The sequence below is a fragment of the Eumetopias jubatus genome, unplaced genomic scaffold (genome assembly GCF_037043125.1).
Source record: "Eumetopias jubatus isolate StellerSeaLion01/CBP00866 unplaced genomic scaffold, mEumJub1_p1.0 scaffold_15, whole genome shotgun sequence".
NCBI lineage: Eukaryota > Metazoa > Chordata > Mammalia > Carnivora > Otariidae > Eumetopias > Eumetopias jubatus.
Genome location: NW_028274821.1, coordinates 157,641 through 179,526, shown reverse-complemented (window position 1 = coordinate 179,526; position 21,886 = coordinate 157,641). Strand labels below are relative to the sequence as shown.

The 21,886-nt window shown below is 41.5% G+C and overlaps 1 protein-coding gene across 1 annotated transcript in view; it reads right to left on the bottom strand.

Moving 5' to 3' along the window:
• SLC71A2 (solute carrier family 71 member 2) overlaps positions 1–16,818 on the bottom strand; it is a 71,264-nt gene extending 54,446 nt beyond the window's left edge. Inside the window, exon 1 of the mRNA XM_028093054.2 lies at positions 16,426–16,818. Within this exon, the coding sequence (XP_027948855.1) occupies positions 16,426–16,533 (108 nt within the window). The 5' untranslated portion in view covers positions 16,534–16,818. The remainder of the gene's footprint in view (positions 1–16,425) is intronic.
• Positions 16,819–21,886: the final 5,068 nt, after the last annotated feature.

Sequence of the window (21,886 nt, the reverse complement as noted above, 5' to 3'; positions counted from 1 at the left end):
AAAAGCAAAAATGAACTTTTGGGACTTCAGCAAGATGAAAAGCTTCTGCACAGCAAAGGAAACAGTCAACAAAACAAAGAGGTGACCCACAGAATGGGAGAAGATATTTGCAAATGACACTACAGATAAAGGGCTGGTATCCAAGATCTATAAAGAACTTCTCAAACTCAACACCCAAAAAACAAATAATCAAGTCAAAAAGTGGGCAGGAGATATGAAAAGACACTTCTCTGAAGAAGACATTCAAATGGCTAACAGACACATGAAAAAATGTTCATCATCATTAGCCATCAGGGAAATTCAAATCCAAACCACATTGAGATATCACCTTACACCAGTTAGAATGGCAAAAATGGACAGCGAAAGAAACAACAAATGTTGGAGAGGTTGTGGAGAAAGGGGAACCCTCTTACACTGTTGGTGGGAATGCAAGTTGGTACAGCCACTTTGGAGAAGAGTGTGGAGGTTCCTCAAAAATTTAAAAATAGAGCTACCCTATGACCCAGCATTTGAACTGCTTGGTATTTACCCCAAAGACACAGATGCAGTGAAAAGAAGGGCCATATGCACCCCAATGTTCATAGCAGCAATGTCACAATAGCCAAACTGTGGAAGGAGCCGAGATGCCCCTCAACAGATGAATGGATAAAGAAGATGTGGTCCATATATACAATGGAAGATTACTCAGCCATCAGAAAGGATGAATATCCAACTTTTACATGAACATGGATGGGACTGGAGGAGATGATGCTAAGTGAAATAAGTCAAGCAGAGAAAGTCAAATATTGTATGGTTTCACTTATTTGTGGAACATCAGGAATAGCAGGGAGGACATTAGGAGAAGGAAGGGAAGAATGAAGGGGGGAATTGGAGGGGGAGATGAACCATGAGAGATTATGGACTCTGAGAAACAAACAGGGTTTTAGAGGGGTGCAGGGAGGAGGGACTGGTTGGCCCAGTGATGGGTATTAAGGAGGGCACGTACTGCATGGAGCACTGGGTGTTATACAAAAACACTGGATCGTGGATCACCACATCAAAAACTAATGATGTACTGTATGGTGACTAATATAACATAATAAAATTAAAAAAAAAAAAAGAAACACCATAATGAGAAAAAAAAAAAAAGGCTGACTCTGTCTCTTCGCTGCCTCTGGACTTTGCTGATGGTGTGTGAAGGCTGGAACAATGACAGACACCTGAGACCATAAAAGCCAGACAAGTCAATACACAGAAAACACAAAGGACCCGGGTCCTTGATTATACTGCTTACATGCTAAATGAACCAATCCTGAAACTGTATTTCCATCAGATTTCTTGTTAAATGAGTTAATAAATCCCCTAATTATAAAACAGGGTTGGGGGGGTTCTGAACAGACGCTTAACCAAAAATGACATGGCAAATAACTATATGAGAAGATGCTCAGCATATATCATTTAAAAATGCAAATTAAAACAATGCAATTGCTGGATGGCAGAATTTAAATGCACATTGCTAAGTGAGAAGAAGCAAGTATGGAAGGCTATCTATATGGTGTATGATACCAGGTAAAACTACAGAGGTGGTAAACAGATCAGTGGTTGCTAGGGGTGGAAGAGGTAAGGTTAAACAGTTGAAGCACAAAGGACTTTTTCAGGTAGTAAAACTTATGTACAACACTGTAATGGTAGATGGTAAGTGGTGCTATGTATTTGTCAAAACCCACAGACTTTTGGAACAAGAAGAGAACCTTAGTACATGTTAATTGAAAAAAAATGTTTAAGAGGTCAGAGAATCTCAGCATGGACTGCAGAATGTGACAAAGAGCTAACTGTATTAAGAATGCATGACTCAGGGCACCTGGGTGGCTCAGCTGTTAAACATCTGCCTTTGGCTCAGGTCATGATCCCAGGGTCCTGGGATCAAGTCCCACATCGGGCTCCCTGCTCAGCGGGAAGACTGCTTCTCCCTCTCCCACTCCCCCTGCTTGTGTTCCCTCTCTCGCTGTCTCTCTGTCAAATAAATAAATAAAATCTTAAAAAAAAAAAAAAAAAGAATGCATGACTCAACTTCATTGAAGAGAATAGGGGGGAAAGTTAGTGATCTAAATAACATTAGGAATGAGCAGTCTGCAAGACTGAAGGCAAAAGGAACCTCACATAAGCACTGTACTCTAATTGATAAATATGTTCCCCACAATGGTACAGATAACAATTCTGAAACCAGTGTCCTGGAACTGAACAATTAAGTAAACGGATGACAAATGGTGGGAGTTACTTTTTTCACCGCCCCAGTGGAAGGTTATAAACAAACAAGGGGGGAGAGACAGGATGAGCCATGTGCTAACAGATTAGATTTGGGTATCATTATGACCTCATTCTAGCTTTACAAGGATACAGGCGACCACATACAGAAATATTTATAGATATATATATACACACAGGCTAATATACACACATATATTTTCCTTGACCTGTCACCTGAGAACCTAGAAGTAATGACACCGTGGCAGCCAACAGCACTTTAAGTATCTGGTACTCAGGTCTTGGTTTCAAATACAATTTTCCAACAAAAGGAGCCAGGGCTCCTTGGAGAAATGACTAATTCTAGGACTAAGGCAGGAAACAGACAAGAGGAACCTGGAGCATCTTGTAGTGCCAGAATATAAGTGCTAAAACAACAACAAAAAACAACAAATAAACAAAACCTAACACAATGACAAAAACATGGGGTATGTCAAAGAGCTCCCAATGCCTAAAGCTGGAACAATATGAGCAAAGCAGTATTGGATTATAACCCAAATTATAAAATAAATATTTCTAAGTTTATACTAATAAGATGATGTAGTAAACAAAAGGGGGAGAACAGACAAATCTCCTGTGCAGAGGAATTCCAAATAATTTACATAGGTACTTTGTACTCAAGAAAGTGAAGCATAACTTCCCATTCTTCAAATGTGAGCTGCACACACTCTCTTCCAAAGAGCACAGCATAGAAAGAGGGGAAAAGAGTAACTTTATAAAGAAGGTGACAAACAGCAACAGTGATTTGTATCCTTGACTTGATGTAATGAAAATGGCACTGCACTTTTGTGGGCTTCCTCCCCCAAACCCATAATCTCACCCTAATATTAAGGAAAACATTAGATGAATCCCACCTGAGGGACATTCTACAAAATATCTAACCAGGACTCATGAAAACTGTGAAGGTCATCAAAAACAAGGAAAGTCAGAGAAACTATCACAGCCCAGAAGAACTGAAGGAGACATGACAACTAAATGTAAAGAAATACTGGAACAGAAAATGGGCATTCAGTAAAAATTAGCAAAATGTGAATGAAATGTAGACTTTAGATGATGGTAAAGTATGGACACTGGTTCATTAATTTTGACAAATATACCATACCAGTGTAAGATGCTAATAATAGAAGGGAACGGGTGTGGGGTTTATGAAACCTCTCTATACAATCTTTGCAATTGTTCTCTAAGTCTAAACTACTCTAAAATAAAGTTTTATTTTTATATATTTTTTTAAGATTTTATTTATCTGTCAGAGAGAGAGAGAGCACAAGCAGGGGGAGCAGCAGGCAGAGGGAGAAGCAGAGTCCCTGCCAAGCAAGGAGTCCGATGCAGGGCTCAATCCCAGGACCCTGGGATCATGACCTGAGCTGAAGGCAGACGCTTAATGACGGAGCCACCCAGGCGCCCCGGTTCATTCCTATTTTAAGTCATTGAATTATCCTGGTCAAGTTGGCTTGTCAAGATTCAACTTCTGGACCTGAAGAGTTCTCAAGCCTGCAGTGTCAGAAGGTGACTACAGTCTCTTTATGCACACAGTTGCTGAAACATGAACACCGTTGGGAATTTATTCGCAAATGTCTTGGGTGGCATGGAAAGTCAACTTTTTCTGTCACAAAAGCCTGTTATCTTCGGAGTTCAGGGTACATTTAGAGAAATACTATTGAGATCCTTGCCTTTGAGAGGTGTCGTGTAGTATAGGAGACAGACTAGTTGTATGTGGAAAAGAGGCTACAGGGATTTGGTAGGGAAGGACCCACCTCTGCTCAGGGTAGTTAAGGAATGTCAGCAGCTTCTCAGTTATTTTATCAGGTTACTGATATTTATGAACTCCCCTTTGTATTCCACTTACTCACACTGGGGCCAGGAAACATTTTTCTGTTAAGAATCTGATGGAGTAGGGACACCTGGGTGACTCAGTCGTTAAGCGTCTGCCTTCGGCTCAGGTCACGATCCCAGGGTCCTGGAATCGAGCCCCACATCGGGCTCTCTGCTCAAGCAGGAAGCCTGCTTCTCCCTCTCCCACTCCCCCCTGCTTGTGTTCCTTCTCTGTGTCTCTCTCTGTCAAATAAATAAATAAAGTCTTAAAAAACAAACAAACATAGGAACGAACCACATGACCCAATTATGGCCAGGAAGATATGAGGGGAAATATGTGGGAGGGTTTATGGACTTTCCTTCATTCTTCTAGGGACAATATCAAAACATTACTGTTTCCAGTGTGAGGGCACTGTTGTGTAAGCATGTGATACTTAGCAACGTCAACCAACTTGAGACCATATGTGGTCAATCCTAAAGACCAAAAACTAGCACCCTGGGAAGAGCAGAGCATATGAATGTAATGAGCCCACTAGGTCTTTGGTGATATTAAACTGCTAAAATAAGCACACAATTTTTGTATTTCCTATTATGTGCAATAAAAAATCCCTTTATCATCAAGTGTATCATTACACCATGAACAATGTTAAGCTACTAAAAATGAAATATTTCAGTTTGATTTTTATGGGTAAGCTAAGCAACTAAGGCTGTAACTGTAAACTGTTGGCTCTATTGTACTTCTAAGCAGAAAAATTATTTTAAAATACATTTTGCTTGAAAACTGGTACTCCACAGTTGGAATGTACTGCCATAAGATTCAAAGACATCTCTGCAGTACTACTGAAGACATTTATGAGAAGTATGTTTCACTATAATCTCTTAGTATTTTAATAATTCAGACAGTTAGTACTTCTTGCCCATATCATTTGTATTTATCTGGTTAGTAAAATGCTCCAACAAAAATAAATTCTTTATCAGAAATCTTTTAAAATATAAACAGAAAGATGAAAAGCACAAATAGTTTTAAAACAAATAAATGATTATACCTGTAGGTTTTGCTTTCATCCTCCTAATACTGGAAAGCCAGTAGGAAAAACAATTTTACCGCTTCTTTAGATGAAATAACTTTTCCATAAAAATTATGAAAATTTTCTCAGCACTGCATTAAATAGTTGAATAAATACAATGACTATGATGTTGGAGAGACTAAGCATTCATTAAACATTTGTAAGATAACTGCTTTTAACTCAACTTTTCAAACTCTATAATTTACCAACCACCACCGACTGAAAGCAAACCAAGATGCCAAGGACTGCTTTTGTAAATATTTCTATTTCTATCAATCTTCTTTAAGAATGAAAATATTCAATTCCAAGTGGTTAATTCACTCAACAGATGTTTGTTGAGTCCCATTATGTCAGTTAAATGCTGGGGGCAACGGTATCAACAGAGGATACTATCCCTGTTCTTGTTTCATGGAATGTAAAATTTTAAATAGAAATAAACACTCTAAAGAACAATGACACAGGTTAGGGACAGTCTACCAGAAAAGATCCTAAACTATACATAGGCAAAAACTATCCTACAATAGCAGCAGAAGCAACAACAGATACCATGCCAAGACCGATGAAAGCACATCACAAATCCTACCATTTTTATCTTCACTGAATTCTTTGAGATAGAAACTATTATTATTCCCATTTTGTGGGTGACAAAACTCAGATGCAGAGAATTCAAGTAACTTGCCCATCTCGCACAGTTACTAAGTGCCTAAGCTGGTATTCCATCCAGACAATCACTTACCTCCAGAGTGTACGTGACTAACCACTGTACTGCTTACACTACCTTTCTTAGAGCCAAAGTTCTCTACAAACAGAATCAGCACATACATATGATAGGTAGCCTGGACTGCCACAACCTAAGTAAGAGGTGACAGGAGCCAAATGCAGACAGTTCTTCAGGCGAAGTGCAGCCCTTTACTCACCCACCACCCCCACTTTCCCACACTAAGGAGTCTGGCCTGGCTAGTGTGTATCTGGGCAAAAGAACAATCTCCACTAAACCCCTCACTTGCTTTATCAATGTGACCTGAAAACATCAAATGAACTAGAGCATCTGGCTTTTGTCAATCAGGACATCTGCCTTCAACTGGAAAAAGATAAGGTTGAAAGCTACTCCCATTTGTCCCAAACATGATCCCCAACTCAAAGATCACAGTACACAAGAAACATCAGTGAGTTGCCAATATGGGAGAAGAGAGAGAGGCTGTCATATACACCAGCTGACTAGAACTGAGTTTCCACAAACAAACCCATACATCTATGTCCTGCCGATTTTTGGCAAAAGTGCCAAACCCATTCAAAAGGGAAAGAACAGTTTCCTCAACAAATGATGCAGAGACAACTGAATTTCCTCATATAAAGAATGAAGCTGGAACTCTACCTCACCCCATATACAAAAGTTAACCCAGACCAGATAAATGATCTAAGCTAAAACCACAAAGCTCCTGGAAGAAAACAGAGGTAAACCTTGGATTTAGTCATAGATTCTTAGACATGACTCCAAAGCAACAAAAGAAACAAGCAACAAAGAAAAAGTAGATATTGGGCTTCATCAAAATAAGAAACTTTTAAAATGAACCAAAATCCTAAATGTAAGACATCAAACTCTTACAAAATGACTTAAGGGGAAAGCTTCATAACACTGGGTTTGACAATGATATCTTGATATGACACCAAAAAACAAAGACAACAAAAGTAAAAACAGGTAAGTTGGATGTTACCAAAATTTAAAACTTCTGCACATCAAAGGATACAATCAACAGAGTGAAAAGGCAACGTCTGGAGAAAATATTTGCAATGCATTATGTGGTAAGAAGGTAATTTCCAGAATTTACCAAGAACCTCTACAACTCAAAATAACAACAACAATAACAACCCAATTTGGACATGAGCAAAGGACTATCATTTCTCCAAAGAAGATATACGGATGGCCAATAAGCATATGAGAAGATGCTCAATCACTAACCATTAGTGAAATGCAAAATCAAAATGAGATATCCCTCCACACTCATCAGGATGGTTACTCTCCAAAACAAAACAAAAACCAGAAAATGACAGGTGTGGTGAGGATGTAGAGATACTGGAACCCTTGTGTAATGTTGGTAGGAATTTAAAATGGTGCAGCCACAAAGGAAAACAGCATGGTGGTGCCTCAAAAATTAAAAATGGAATTATCCAATGATCCAGTGATTCCACTTCTGGGTAGGTATCCAAAAGAACTGAAAGCAGGCTCTCAAAGAGATATTTGTACAATCATGTTCACAAAGGCATTATTTGCAAGAGTAAAAAAAACACAACAAAACCCAGAAGAAATGAAATACTCAACAGAGAAATGGAGAAACAAAATGTGGCATATACATAAAATGGAATACTCTTCAGTCTTGAAGGAAATTCTGAGGCACACTACACGTCTTCAATCTTAAAGACAACATATTTCAACATGTGTCAACAACATTGAGGACATTATGCTGATGGTCACAAAAAGACTATGATTCCACTTATATGAGGTATCTAGAGTAGTCAAACTTAATAGAAACTAAAAGCACAAAGGTGGTTATTAGGGAACGGGAGACAGGTAAATTCTGTGTAATGGATGTAAAGGTTTAGTTTTACAAACTGAAAAAGTTCTAGAGATTGATTTCTATATATGTTAATATATTTAACACTACTAAACTGCATGTTAAAAAATGGTTAAAGTGTTGGGGCACCTGGGTGGCTCAGTCGTTTAAGTGTCTGCCTTTGGCTCGGATCATGATCCCGGGGTCCTAGGACTGAGCCCCATGTTGGGCTCCCTGCTCAGTGTGGAGTCTGCTTCTCCCTCTCCTTCTAACCCCCCACCTGCTCGTGCTCTCTCGCTCACTCTCTCAAATAAATAAATAAATAATCTTAAAAAAAAAAAAAAGGTAAAGGGGTGCCTGGGTGGCTCAGTGATTTAAGCATCCAACTCTTGATCTCAGCTCAGGTCTTGATCGCAGAGTTGTGAGTTCAAGCCCCACACTGGGCCCAGCATGGAGCCCACTTAAAAAAAGGGGGGGGGCACTGGGGGCTCAGATGGTTAAGCGTCTGCCTTCGGCTCGGGTCATGATCCTAGGGTCCTGGGATCAAGCCCCGCATCAGGCTCCCTGCTGAGCGGGGAGTCTGCTTCTCCCTCTCCCTCTGCCTGCTGCTTCCCCTGCTTGTACTCTCTCTCTCTCTCTCTCTCTGTCAAAAATAAATAAAATCTTTAAAAAAAAAAAAGGTTAAAACAGTCAATTCTATGTTACGTGTATTATATCGCAATGTTAGGAATTTCTTAACTATATTTCTATATACTGGCAACAAACAATTATGAATCTGAATTTTTTAAGAGTTCACATTTTTAATATATTTACACTACTAGGTACGATAGCATCCCCGCATCGGGCTCCCTGCTCTGCAGCAAGCCTGCTTCTCCCTCTCTCACTCCCCCTGCTTGTGTTCCCTCTCTCGCTGTGTCTCTCTCTGTCAAATAAATAAAATCTTTAAAAAAATATATATGAAATAGGGTATAATCTGAGAAATTATGTGAAAGACCTATATACTGAAAACTACAAAATAAAGGTGGGAAATTTAAAAGAAGATTTAAAATAAATGGAGCAGTACCTCCTTCATGGATGAGGAGACTCAATGTTGTCTTCAATTCTTCCCAAACTGATCTTCAGAGTCAACACAACCCCAATGAAAATATAAGCAGGGTTTTTTGTTATTTTTGTAAAAGTTGACAATCTGATTCTATAGTTCTAAAATGCAAAGGACCTGGAATAGCCAAAACATTTTTAAAAGAAAACAAAGTTGGAAGCCTAACACTGTTAGTTTCAAGTATTATGTACCTCCAGTAATACAGATTAAGTGGTACTGATATAAAGATAAACAGATGAAACAGAGAATCCAGGATAGACTGACACATATATGGACAACTGAAACTAATTTCGACTAAAGTGCAAAGACAATTTAGTGAAAAAAAGTCTTCTCAGGGGGCATGGGTGGCTCAGTTGGTTAAGCACTGGACTCTTAGTTTTGGCTCAGGTCATGATCTTGGGCTTGAGCCCCACATCAGGTTCTGTGCTCAGCACTGAATCTGCTTGAGATTCTCTCTCTCGCCTTCTCTCTGCCCCTCCCCCCCACGTTTTCTCTTTCAAATAAATAAAATCTTAAAAAAAAGTCTTTTCAACAAATCACGCAACAATCAATTATCCATACACAAAAAACAAATTTCCATCCACACTTTGCACCATATTATAAACTAATTCAAAATGGTCATAAACCTAATTGTAAAATTTAAAAAACTTCTAAAAACAGAGAAGGAAATCCTTGTGATAATGAGTTAAGCAAAAGCATTTCTTAGATGTAAAACCAAAAACACTATCCATAAAAAACAAATTAATAAATTAAATTTCATGAAAATTAAAAACTGTTCTTCCAAAAGCACAGCTTGGAAAAAATATTTGCAAAGCATGTATCTGATAAAGGACTTCCATCCCAAATATATAAAGAACTCTCAAAAATCAATTTTAAGGGGCACCTGGGTGGCTCAGTTGGTTAAGCGACTGCCTTCGGCTCAAGTCATGATCCTGGAGTCCCGGGATCGAGTCCCACATCGGGTTCCCGGCTCAGTGGGGAGTCTGCTTCTCCCTCTGACCCTCTTCCCTCTCGTGCTCTCTGTCTCTCATCCTGTCTCTCAAATAAATAAATAAAATCTTAAAAAAAAAAAAGAACTTATGTGTCACTATACACATTGTTTAAAAAAAAATCAGTTTTAAGATAATAAACAACCTAACAACAACAACAACAAATAGGCAAGACTTGAGCAGACACTTCACCAAGAAAATATAAACATGGCAAATAAATTTATGGAGAGATGTTGAACACCATTAGCCACAGGGACATGCAAATTAAAAACACCAGTAAGATACCACTACTACAGATCTATTACAAGGGCTAAAACTAAGTTTTGAGGATGTAGATGAGGTGGAACTCTCAGTGCTAGTGACAATGTAAAACTGTACGATAACTTTAGAGAACAGTTTGGCAGTTTTCTTAAAAAGTTAAACAATACACCTACTATATGATTCAGCCATTCCACTCTGATAAAAGCATATCCCATACAAAGACTGGTAGACAAATGCTCATAGCAACTTTATTTATACTAGCCAAAACTTGGTGATAACCAAATGTTCATCAATGCTGAATGGACAAATTGTGATAACACCCCTGCAATGGAGTACTACTCAGCAACAAAAGAAGAATGCACTGGGGCGCCTGGGTGGCTCAGTCTGTTAAGCGGCTGCCTTTGGCTCAGGTCATGATCCTGGGGTCTTGGGATCGAGCCCCACATCCGGCTCCCTGCTCAGCGGAGAGCTGTTTCTCCCTCTCCATCTGCCTGCCACTCTGCCTGCTTGTTCTCTCTCTCTCTCTGTCAAATAAATAAATAAAATCTTTAAAAAAAAAAAGACTACACTGATTTATATACAATATGGATAAATCTCAAAATAATTTATGCTGAGGAAAAACAAAGTCAAACCAAAAAGAGTATTTGCTAAAAAATTAAAAGTAATACCTAGTGACAGAAAGTAGATAAATGCTTGCCTAGGGAGTAGGCGGAGAGACAGGATGTAAATGGGCACAAGGAAACTTCTGGGGGCGATGGGCATTCACCATCGTGACTGTGCTCGCGACTTCACAAGTGCATACACGTCAAAACACAAACCTGTGCACTCTAAACATAGTTTTTACTATGTCAATTTTATTTCAATGAAGCTATTGTAGAACTATAAGCAAATACAGAACTGTGTATTAAAAAGTCAGGCAGCTAGAAAGAAGCTGACATAATTCACAGATATTATGTTTTAGCAGATTATTTATTACAGTTGATTACAGGGATTAATGACAAATTTCTCTCCAATTCTCATACAACAATGCCTGTACTACGCCACAACCTATTTCTCCAAGGGACATCTCAGACTTCATAGCCCACTTGTGAAGCTTCTATGAGACACTGAACTGGAAGGGAGGGAGGGAGGCAAAGAGGAAGAAAGTGGGGGAGAAGAGGGGAACACATACAAAAAAGACAGTAAGAATAAGAAGATGCTGTTGTCATGTAATAAAGCCCATTTATCTCACACATATAGTTTACACCATCCTTAACAATGAAAAAAATGTATTTCTGTTATGAAGAGAAAGTTGTGAACTTTCACCATTGCTAATGAACCTTTTCCTGGATATTCTAGTTCATACAACAGAAATACAGACGATGCAAAATTACCCCCATTTGCAAAACTGATGATTACCCAGAACACACTGAGAATTTTTTTTTGTTTAAAGATGAGGTAAAAATTACCAGTGTCAGCAATAAAAACAGTAAGGATCTTATAGTAGTTTAAAAAAAACCTAAGAGGCTATTACAAACAACCTTATGCCATTTAATTTGAAGGTGAAATGGACAAATTCCTAAGAAAATACAACTTACTAAGACAGAAAAAAAAGGAAAATCAAATAGAAAACCTCGATTGTTGGGCCACCTGGGTGGCTCAGTCGTTAAGCATCTGCCTTCGGCTCAGGTCATGATCCCAGGGTCCTGGGATCGAGCCCCACATCGGGCTCCCTGCTCCGCAGGAAGCCTGCTTCTCCCTCTCCCACTCCCCCTGCTTGTGTTCCTCTCTTGCTGTGTCTCTCTCTGTCAAATAAGTAAAATCTTTAAAAGAAAAAAAAAGAAAACCTCGATTATTATACAACTACATTACCCCAGCCTAAAAACCATTAAGTTCTAAAATTATCTTACCATACACAAAATCTTCAGAGAAAAGAAGAAATCAGAACTCCCCCAATTTTTTTTTAAATTTTATTTATTTATCTGACAGAGAGAGAGATAGCAAGAGAGGGAACACAAGCAGGGGGAGCCAGAGAGGGAGAAGCAGGCTTCCTGCGGAGCAGGGAGCCCAATGCGGGACTCGATCCCAGGACCCTGGGACCATGACCTGAGCCCAAGGCAGACGCTTAACGACTAAGCCACCCAGGTGCGCCCCCCTCCCAACTTGTTTTATAAGGCCAAAGCATATTATATAAATGACAAAAGAAAAAAAAAGTAAAAGACAAGCTTCTATCATTAATAAGCCTAAAAACTGGCTTAAAGCTACACTGAATGACTTCTTCCTTTATTAATATTTATTGATCATCCCCAAAAGACTATTTCAGATTAAAAAATACAGAGCTGTAAAGTGAAATAAGTCAAGCAGAGAAAGGCAATTATCATACAGTTTCACTTATCTGTGGAACATAAGGAATAGCCTGGAGGACATTAGGAGAAGGAAGGGAAAAATGAAGGGGGGGGAAATCGGAGGGGGATACGAACCATGAGAGACTGTGGACTCTGAGAAACAAACAGGGTTTTAGAGGGGAGGGGGTGGGGGGATGGGTTAGCCCGGTGATGGGTAATAAGGAGGGCACGTACTGCGTGGAGCACTGGGTGTTCTACGAAAACAATGGATCGTGGATCACCACATCAAAAACTAATGATGTACTGTATAGTGACTGACATAATAAAATTTAAAAAAAAAAGATACACAGCTGTAGTCCCTATCTTCAAAGACTTAATCTAGTAAGAAAAATGGTGGAAAAGGATGCTCAAATATCCTAAGAAGCAAGGTCTACAAAATCCTGCCTTATGCCAGGCCTGAGAACAACACAACAGCAAGGATAAGCCTGTGTTATGACAAAGGCTAGCCGTGATGATAGTGAGCTGACTAGAAATTTGCATAATTCTAAATATGAAATATAGTAAATGTTTCTATGAAAGCCCACGTATTGGCTTTTCTAAATTGCAATATATCAACTGCTCACAAATGCTTTCAGTTTCTCCCCTTATCTGCTAGAATTTACTTGAGAGGTTGCTATGCCAATGTCCCAGTACTATTTTATTATTGAAATGATCATACTGGTCCCTAACAGTGTCAAGAAAGAATTTAAAGCTTATAGTTAATTTTCCCTAATATGTCCCTAGACCTTCTTTTATCTTTTTATAAACATAACAGAGTCATTTTAGCATTTTTTTTACCTGAAGCTACTCTTCAGTATTATTTCCATTTTGCCTACATAATAAATAATATTCTTGTTCTCAAAAAGCAGAATTAAAATTAGCCTTTACAGAAAACCGCTGAGACAGTCTTAGGAAAATCAACTTAAGAGACATCAAATGTCACCAGAACAACAATGATCCTGAGAGGCCTTATATCAGGGCTCTTAACCCGTTACCAAGCATTGGCTTCTGGGAGTCCAAGAACATCCTGAAATAGTATGCTAAACTTAGTTGTGTCTTCTTTGCAGCAAATCCTTAATTTTCATCAGATGCTCACGGGTAAATGATGCCAAAAACAACAACAACAAAACCTTTCCCCTTACCTGATTATGAAGGTTAAGTACGATGGAAAATATACATTTAATGATAATGCAAACAATTCTGATGAAACATCTCAAGTTGTTTGTACATGCGATTAGGGAAGGAAAGAGCAAAGAGGAAATAAAACAAGAACTTACTCGCTAAACACACATCCCTTTTCTACGAGGCAATGATCTCTTGAAGTAAATACTTGATTCCCTTCCATTACTCAGATCAATACATCTCTGTGCCAATCTCTTTCAGGTCAATACATCTCCGTGCCACACAAGGTTGAAAAGCTGCCGGCAGGTTCCCTGTGCATGGGCAGTTTTCCCTGTAATTATTAGCATCTAAGAACCTGAAACCATGAGTATCACTGGACTCAAGCTATAAGGAAATTCCAGTACATTAAAATGAAATCAAGTCACAGAGGCTGCAGAACATAGCTCCTGGGAAGTGACACTAGACAGAAAGTGCAAGCAGGAAAGATGCATAATTTTGGGGTACTGGCATACAACATGAACCTATATGATTAAAGGCATTCACTTGCTTTCCCAGCCACCACACATTCCAAAAAGCACCAGTGTCTGAACTGTGCCACCTGCCCATGCTAGTCACTCACTAAGTACAGCAAGCATCAGAAAACTCAAGTCAGTTTCGCAGCAGTTTATCAGTACTGACTCCATGGACCCTCACAGACAAGGGAAGACTGAGCAGGAATGTACTTGTGCCCAAATTAGGTTAGCATCAGGGTCCACAGGAGAAGGAAACAGGGAATAAAGAGTCTAAGTTTCCTTGAGTAAATATCCCTCAAAAGTTCTAGCTCTAAGTGCATAAAATTACCAACTTTAATTTTTAGTGAATGACTGACAGTCAGGGATCACCTATACATTCTGGCCAATCATTCATGCCAAAAATATTGAGAACTAATAACAGTAAATATTTATTGAGAACTTACTGGGTGCAAGGTTGCAGTAACCCTCACAATCCTCTGTGGTAAATACTATTATTAATTCGGAGATATTATGTAACCTGCCCAAAGTTATGTAGGTAATAAAAGGTGGGAACTGGGATTCTGAGCATGCTCACCTAATCACTATGCTATGATGCTTCAACCTGCCAGGTTATTTTTTCTATCCTATAAACCAAGGCGAGCCAATGAAAAAATTTAAGGACAGTAGTAATTATATTTACATGTTAGATCACACTGATCAACACTGTGGACAGCAGACCAATGGTGAGGTGAAGCCAGGGTCCCAAAAGATAAGTCAAAATCTAAGTCAGAATGCTGAGGAAATGAACCACAGAGATGCAGAGAATAAACACCTCAAATCTTTGCCCAGTAAAATTAGTTAGACTTAAGAATGTACTGGATGTTGTAAGCATGGCAAGGAATGAAGGAGGCTACCTCTCATGTTACTGGCGTGGCCTCTGGTTAGTAATTATGGTCCATCAATTCAAAGACAGAAGGAGGACCTGGCAGTTTGGTTTAGTTTAAAGGGGGAGGAAGATGACAAGTCTACTTTTTAAATAATCAAAAACAAAACGAGAAAAACTTATTCTCTGGAATTTCCTTCCCCACTGAAGATAAAATTCCCTTTATGGAAATCTTATCTTTGAAATGAGGAATTTCTGGGGCGTCTGGGGGGCTCAGTCGTTCAGCGTCTGCCTTCGGCTCAGGTCATGATCCCGGGATCCTGGGATCGAGCCCCGCATCGGGCTCCCTGCTCGGCGGGGAGCCGGCTTCTCCCTCTGACCCTCTCTCCCTGCTCGTGCTCTCTCTCTCGCTGTGTCTCAAATGAATAAATAAAATCCTAAAAAAAAAAAAGGAAAGAAATGAACTCCTAATGCTTTTTCAAAAACTGGAACTCACTGGAGCAAGGAGGGTCCTTCAACATTACCAAGCTCTCCGGCCACGGGTGAGGCACTGAGTGGCAGGGCTGTGTCGGGACCTTGCCTAGCGCGCGCCGGTTCTCAGGGAACCAAGACTAGAGACCAGCTCTTCCGGCTCCGTTCTACTTACTGTTCCTTCTACGTCACCCACCCTCCCAATTCTAGCGGGGACTCACATCACCAAGGAATAATCACGTAGTATTTTTTAAACGCAAATACAGACATGTAAGCGAAAATGTGAAGCTGACTGCATACACTTAATTTTCCTAAAATTTCCAGTGTTCTTTGCGTTAGTTTCTACTCACTGTAACGTTTCTACACTTCCCGTCCTAAATGGACCCCCACCCCCCAAAACAGAGTCTTGAAGAGATGCCTGGCTCTCTCTTAGTACTCCACCACAAAAACCGAAGCGCCACTGACAAGGCCTGTTCTGCCGGACCCGTGCCAATTAAGTCGGGGCCTCGGAAGCCCCCCGAACCCGGCGTAACGCCGGAGCGCGAGACCCGCCCGCACACGCTCCGCACGGGCCCTGGCGTCGCCAGCTTGCTCCGAGATCCCGCCCTGCAACCGCACGGCCGCCGGAGGAGGAGGAAGAGCGGAGGTGCTGCCCAGCCTCCACCTCCAAGTTCCCGGTTGAGGCCCCCACACGTCCACGCAGGCGCGGCCAGAAACTGCACCGCGGAAACGGTACCGCCAGCCCCACGTCTGGAAATCCCTGGAAGGACCACATTACTTACACCCGGGGCCCGGGGTCTAGCGCTGTCGGAAACAATAAGCGCCCTCGAGTTCTGTCTCGAGAGCGGCGGCGCTAGGGAAGCCCGGGGAGGAATCCGATGGCCGACCCGGGAAGGACTTCCCGAGGGCCGGAGCCGACGCTCCACGTCTCCGCAAACCCCGGGGTCGCAGGCCCCGGCGTCGCCCCGCGCGGCCCCCCACGACCCCGGCCTCGGGCTGAGCACCGCGGCCGGGACCCGCCCCCGCGCTCACCGGGATGCAGCCGGCGGCCTGCCCGCCCGGGCGCTTCTCTGGCATGGCTGCCGCCGCGGGCTCCGACGCCGCCTTGTCCTCTGGCTCCGGCGGCGGCTCCGCGCTCATGCCGCGGCCATGCCCGCGCCGGCTCGGGACGCTCCGGGACGACGGCGATGCCGCTAACGCGGCGGCGGGGCCCGCGCCCTCATGGGCTCCGCGGCCCGCGGCGGCCTGCGGGTCGGGCGGTGGCGCCAGCGGCGACGCCGTGGGCTGGAAGGGCGGCTGGGGCTGGAGTCGCTGCTGAGGCGAAGAAGGGAGCGCAGGTGCAGAAGCCGCCGGCCGCAAGCGCCCCAACGACCGCGGCTCTTGCGGCTGCCAGCGGCGTCCGCGCCGGGCCCGGACGCTCCGGAGGCTCCGCCCCGCGCCTCAGCTCCGGCCTCCAGCTCCCCGCCCGCGCCGGAGGCCTCCAGCCGCGCCCCGCCCACCTCGGGCCCCGCCTCCGCGTCTCCGGAGCCGCCGGGGCGGCCGGGCCCCGCCGCGCGCCCGAAGGACGTCATCTCCCAGGACCTTCCCAGCCGTTCTTTCTGTTTCCTGAGACACCGCCCAGTGTGGCCAACGGATGCGTGTGAGCCGGCTGCTCAGAAGCGGAGCTTCGTGTGTGAAATAGGAATAATACAGTGCTCTGGGTAAGGTGATGATGTACGGAAGTAAACTACCCTAAGCTGGGCATAAATGCTGCTGTCGTGATTACAGGCCCTGAAGGACCTGTGAGACACCACATCCTATCTTGCACATGCCAACCCACGCTTCAAAAGGAAAGTGACTTGGTAGTTACTAAGCTAAGGTAACAAACAGGTAGAACTGTTGCACCAATTTGGAGTACAAATATAGTCGTAATATTTTTTACGGCTCGATGGTTGAGCATTCAATGCCTCCTTGAAAGAAGAGGAATACCTTGAAACGCTGAAGACCTTATGTCTTTCTCCGTATTAGGGAGACCCAGAAGGACTTAACTAACAATGAAATAAGTCCAGTCAGCCCACCATTGATTTACAACTTGTGTCATTACTGTAAGAATTAGTAAAAGGAAATCAGAAAGGCGAGCTGTCATGCCCTGTCACCCACCGTCATGTGTAGACCCAGCAGGAAGAGACTCACCTTGTAAGTGCATGGCGCTTTAGCTACTATATTACTCCAGCAGGAGGAAGAACGGTTCTCTCCCCAGGTCCACCAGCCCAACCAATGAAAAGCCATTATACTTTAAACCCCTGGTTTACTCCAGTGGACTTTTTGTTTGTAACAGCCCTCCCAACTTACTCTGTAAGAGAATCTTCCTCTCCTTGGTTCTTGGACTTGTCTATGGTTTTGACACTGGCTTGCTTTCTTGCCCTGGACTGCAATTCTCCGATATTTTGCTGGTAAGATAACTGGCAGTTTTATTTTTAAAGTTAACATTCCAAACAGTTCATGCACAATTCTAAAGATTTTTGTGTGCTCTGACTTGGTCTACACACTGGCTTAGGTCCCTCCCAGGCCTTGAGCTAGTATAACTTTGGTGTTTTAGTTCAGGCTCTCGTAACAAAATACCATAGACTGGATGGCTTAAACAACAGACATTTATTTCTTAACAGTTCCAGTGGCTGGAAGTCTGAGCTCAGGGCGCCAGTAATCAGGTTCTGATGAGAGCTTTTTTTCCTGGCTTACAGATGGCCACCTTACTGTGTCCTCACAAGGACAAGCTCAACGTTGGCACAAACCCATCATGAGCACTCCTGCCTACATGATCTCATCTAAACCTAACTACCTCTCCAAATAGCATCACATTGGGGGTTAAGGCGTCAACACCTAAATTTGGGGGAAGGATGCAATTTAGTTCATAGCCCTTGGTATACAGACCTATAGTTTTATTTATACTCACTGTTCGGACATTGTCTCCCAGAGTACATGGATCTCCAAAATTGGCTTTTCTTCCTGAAAGAACACCGTTCTTTTCTTGATCTCAAGTAACCAACCTGGTTGCCCCTTAATGCCCGGACTGTACTGCTACTTGGCCTTTCTTGAAGACCCTTTAGTTCACAATAGGAGACTGACTGGATTTTAGAAGTCAACAGCATTGAATTGAGAGTGGGAAATTTCCCAACAATATCTCAAGCAGGTTGTCATCTAACCTCTACTTAAATATAGCCAGAGAAGAGGTAATGTTAAATACACCCAATTCACTTACGGATAGCTGTCATTTTTTTGAAATATGTTCTTTTTTGAGCTAAAGACTGCTTGATTCTTTCAGCTATGCTTTGATCCTGCTTCTCCCTTCTATGTCCATACAAAAATGTCTAATTGCAATTGTTTAAAACGTCAAGATAAACCTGCCATCTTTCCTGATTATCCTCCAAATGCACACCAGTTTATGAAAATCGCACTTAAAATGCATTGCCAAAAATATAACACTATAAATAGCATTTGATGATGATACTGTAAGGTCAGGTCTCTTGATCTGGAGACTCTTAAAAGTAATTTTAAAGAGGTGAATTTTATAATCACATTATGTTGACAGCTATACCATAGGAATTAAATAGACCCTTATCCTTACCTTTTAATTAATTCTGTACTAAGCAAGGTCAAAGACTTGGGAGTCCACATAATTTAATTCAACATCTTAGATTCTGGGAAAGTAATGGTGCTCACTGAAAGATACATGTGATACCTTGTTTCATCCAAGAGGGTTTAGGTATCTTCATTGTTTGAAATCATATTGTTAAGGAAAAGATGCTCCTCTGTTAACAGGCATGCAAGAGCTGGTAGGAAGTAACTTTGTGTGTTAAGTAATAACAAAAGTTAAAATATTTTCTTTTTTATTACCAGATTTCCTCTAGTTTTAATATGCTGATGGGTATCATGATTTTCCAAAGAGAAAATATAGTAAGCAGTGTTTCTCAAAGATTTTTATTCTTGAAACACTGATTAATATCTTGTAGAGGTGTAGGACACAGTTTGGGAAGTGCTGCCTTTTTATCTTTATTGATTTTTAAAGATATACATGAACATGAAATATAGAAAGATATGCATACAATACTGTAGCACAGAAAGATTGCAAAACAATAATGCTTGATCTTTTTAAAAACAATCAAAAAAAGAATGAAAGTGTTTCTTTAATAATGATTGGCTCTATAATTAAGAATATTTTTCATATAAATTTCTGATTTAGGGCTATGAATATGTAATAGTATACTTTTATAATAAGAAAAAGAAAACAGACCAATTTCCCAATCTAAAAAAATACAATGAATTATACACTTTTTATTAGTTTCCTATTGTTACAAAGCAAATTACCTCAAACTTAGGGGCTTAAGTCAGCACCAATGTATTATCTCTGTCTGTGGGGCAAGAATCTGGCAGATTTTAACTGGCTCTGCTGAGGGTCTCACAAGGGTAAAATCAAGTTGTCAGCTGACTACATACTCATCTGGAAGCTCAACTAAGTAAAGATCTGCTTCCAAGCTCTCTCAAGATGTTGTTGGAATTCATTTCCCTGTGGTCTTATGACTACGGGCCCCATATTCTTGCTGGCTGTTAGTCAGCCACTCCTCTCAGTGTCTGGAGGCTGTTCTACTACTTGCGAAGTGTCCTCCACCAACAGTTGGCTCCTTCCCACGTCTGAGACTTCACCTTCCTTTAAAGAGCTCATTTGAGTAGCTCACGTCCACCCAGGATTATCTCCCTTTTGATTAACCCAAAGTCAACTGATTAGTAGCCTAATCACAGAAGTGATAACCTGTTATATTCACTGGTCTTGGCTGCAGTCAAGTGGGGGGATAATGCAGGGTATGCACACTAGAGTACAGCAATCATAAGGACCATCTTGGAATTCTGCCTATCATACTACATGCTTCTTTAGAACAAGGGACTTTTCTGACTTTGTAGTCCCATGGCCTGGCTCGGTGCCCAGAACGTAGGAGATGGTCAGTAAATGCTTGTAGAAGAAATTAAACCAGGTTAATACTGTTTCAAACAGGGTGTATTTAGGAAGGAAGGCCCCATAGTATGTATTGGAAGTCTTTCCTACTTCATTTTACTGGACTCATACAGTATATTGTGTGTTGCTAATCCTGTTTTGGAAGGCAGAAATGTTCATAGGTACAAGGGGAACAAGTGACCACCCAAAGAATTATGAACAAGTGCATTCCTCTTGTTCTCACCTGGTATGTCTATGCCAAGTTTTAGAACTTTAGCTGGAATTGTTAGTTCAGGCTCGTGTGGAACAGATATTTAATATTTTTAAAAAACCCTGTGGTTCTTTAATTGGAAACTCTTAAGAAATAGACAAAAGGAAGTGGTAGCAGTAGTAGTTGAAAGACTGACTTGAGCTGGGATCTGTTTCATCAGTTATTGCTTGTGTAACCTTGAAAAAGTGGTTTAACCTCTATAATCCTCATTCTCCTCATTTACAGATTTGGGGTATTAATTCCCACCTTATTGTTACTGTTGTGTTGGTTACAGAAAGCATATTATATGATTGTATATACGTAGAGATAATTGCGATGTAAAGCTCTCAGTTATTTTCTCTTTCTGGATATTCTCTCTCTCCATTCGGTGACTCTGGGAAGAGTTGAGTAACATATGAAAATATTATACAAGCACACTTTGCAGAAGCCTTTGACTTTGTTGCCTCTTTTAATGTGCTATTTACACTTCCTCCCTTGTTGAAATAGTATTGGGTTGTCAAAAATGTACTCCTGGGGCACCTGGGTGGCTCAGTCGTTAGGCGTCTGTCTGCCTTTGGCTCAGGTCATGATCCCAGGGTCCTGGGATCGAGCCCCGCAACGGGCTCCCTGCTCAGCGGGGAGCCTGCTTCTCCCTCTCCCACTCTCCCTGCTTGTGTTCCCTCTCTTGCTGTCTCTCTCTCTCTGTCAAATAAATAAATAAAAATCTTTAATAAAAAAAAAATGTTCTCCTTAATCCCCATCACCTCTTCACCCCATCCCCCACCCACCTCCATTCTGGTAACCATCAGTGTGTTCTCTAGAGTTAAGAGTCTGTTTCATGAGGGTTAAGGAGGGGGAATTGTGATGAGTACCAGGTGTTATATTCACTATATGGTACTCCTGAAACTAATACTACACTGTATCTTAACTAGCTGGAATTTAAATAAAAACAACTCCCCCCAAAAAAACCCAAATTAAAATGCATTTTAAAGAAATAAATAGTTTTGGGTTTTGCTGTTTGTTGCATTACTTATGAGTAGGCTACATTCGCTCACATGCAAAAACAAGAGGAACTTTTTTTTTTTAAAGATTTTATTTCTTCATTTGCAAGAGAGACAGAGAACAAGCAGGGGGAGAGGCAGAGGGAGGGGGAGAGGCAGAGGGAGAGGGAGAAGCAGACTCCCTGCTGAGCAAGGAGCCCGATACGGGACTCGATCCCAGGACCCTGGGATCATGAACTGAGCCGAAGGCAGACGCTTAACCATCTAAGCCACCCA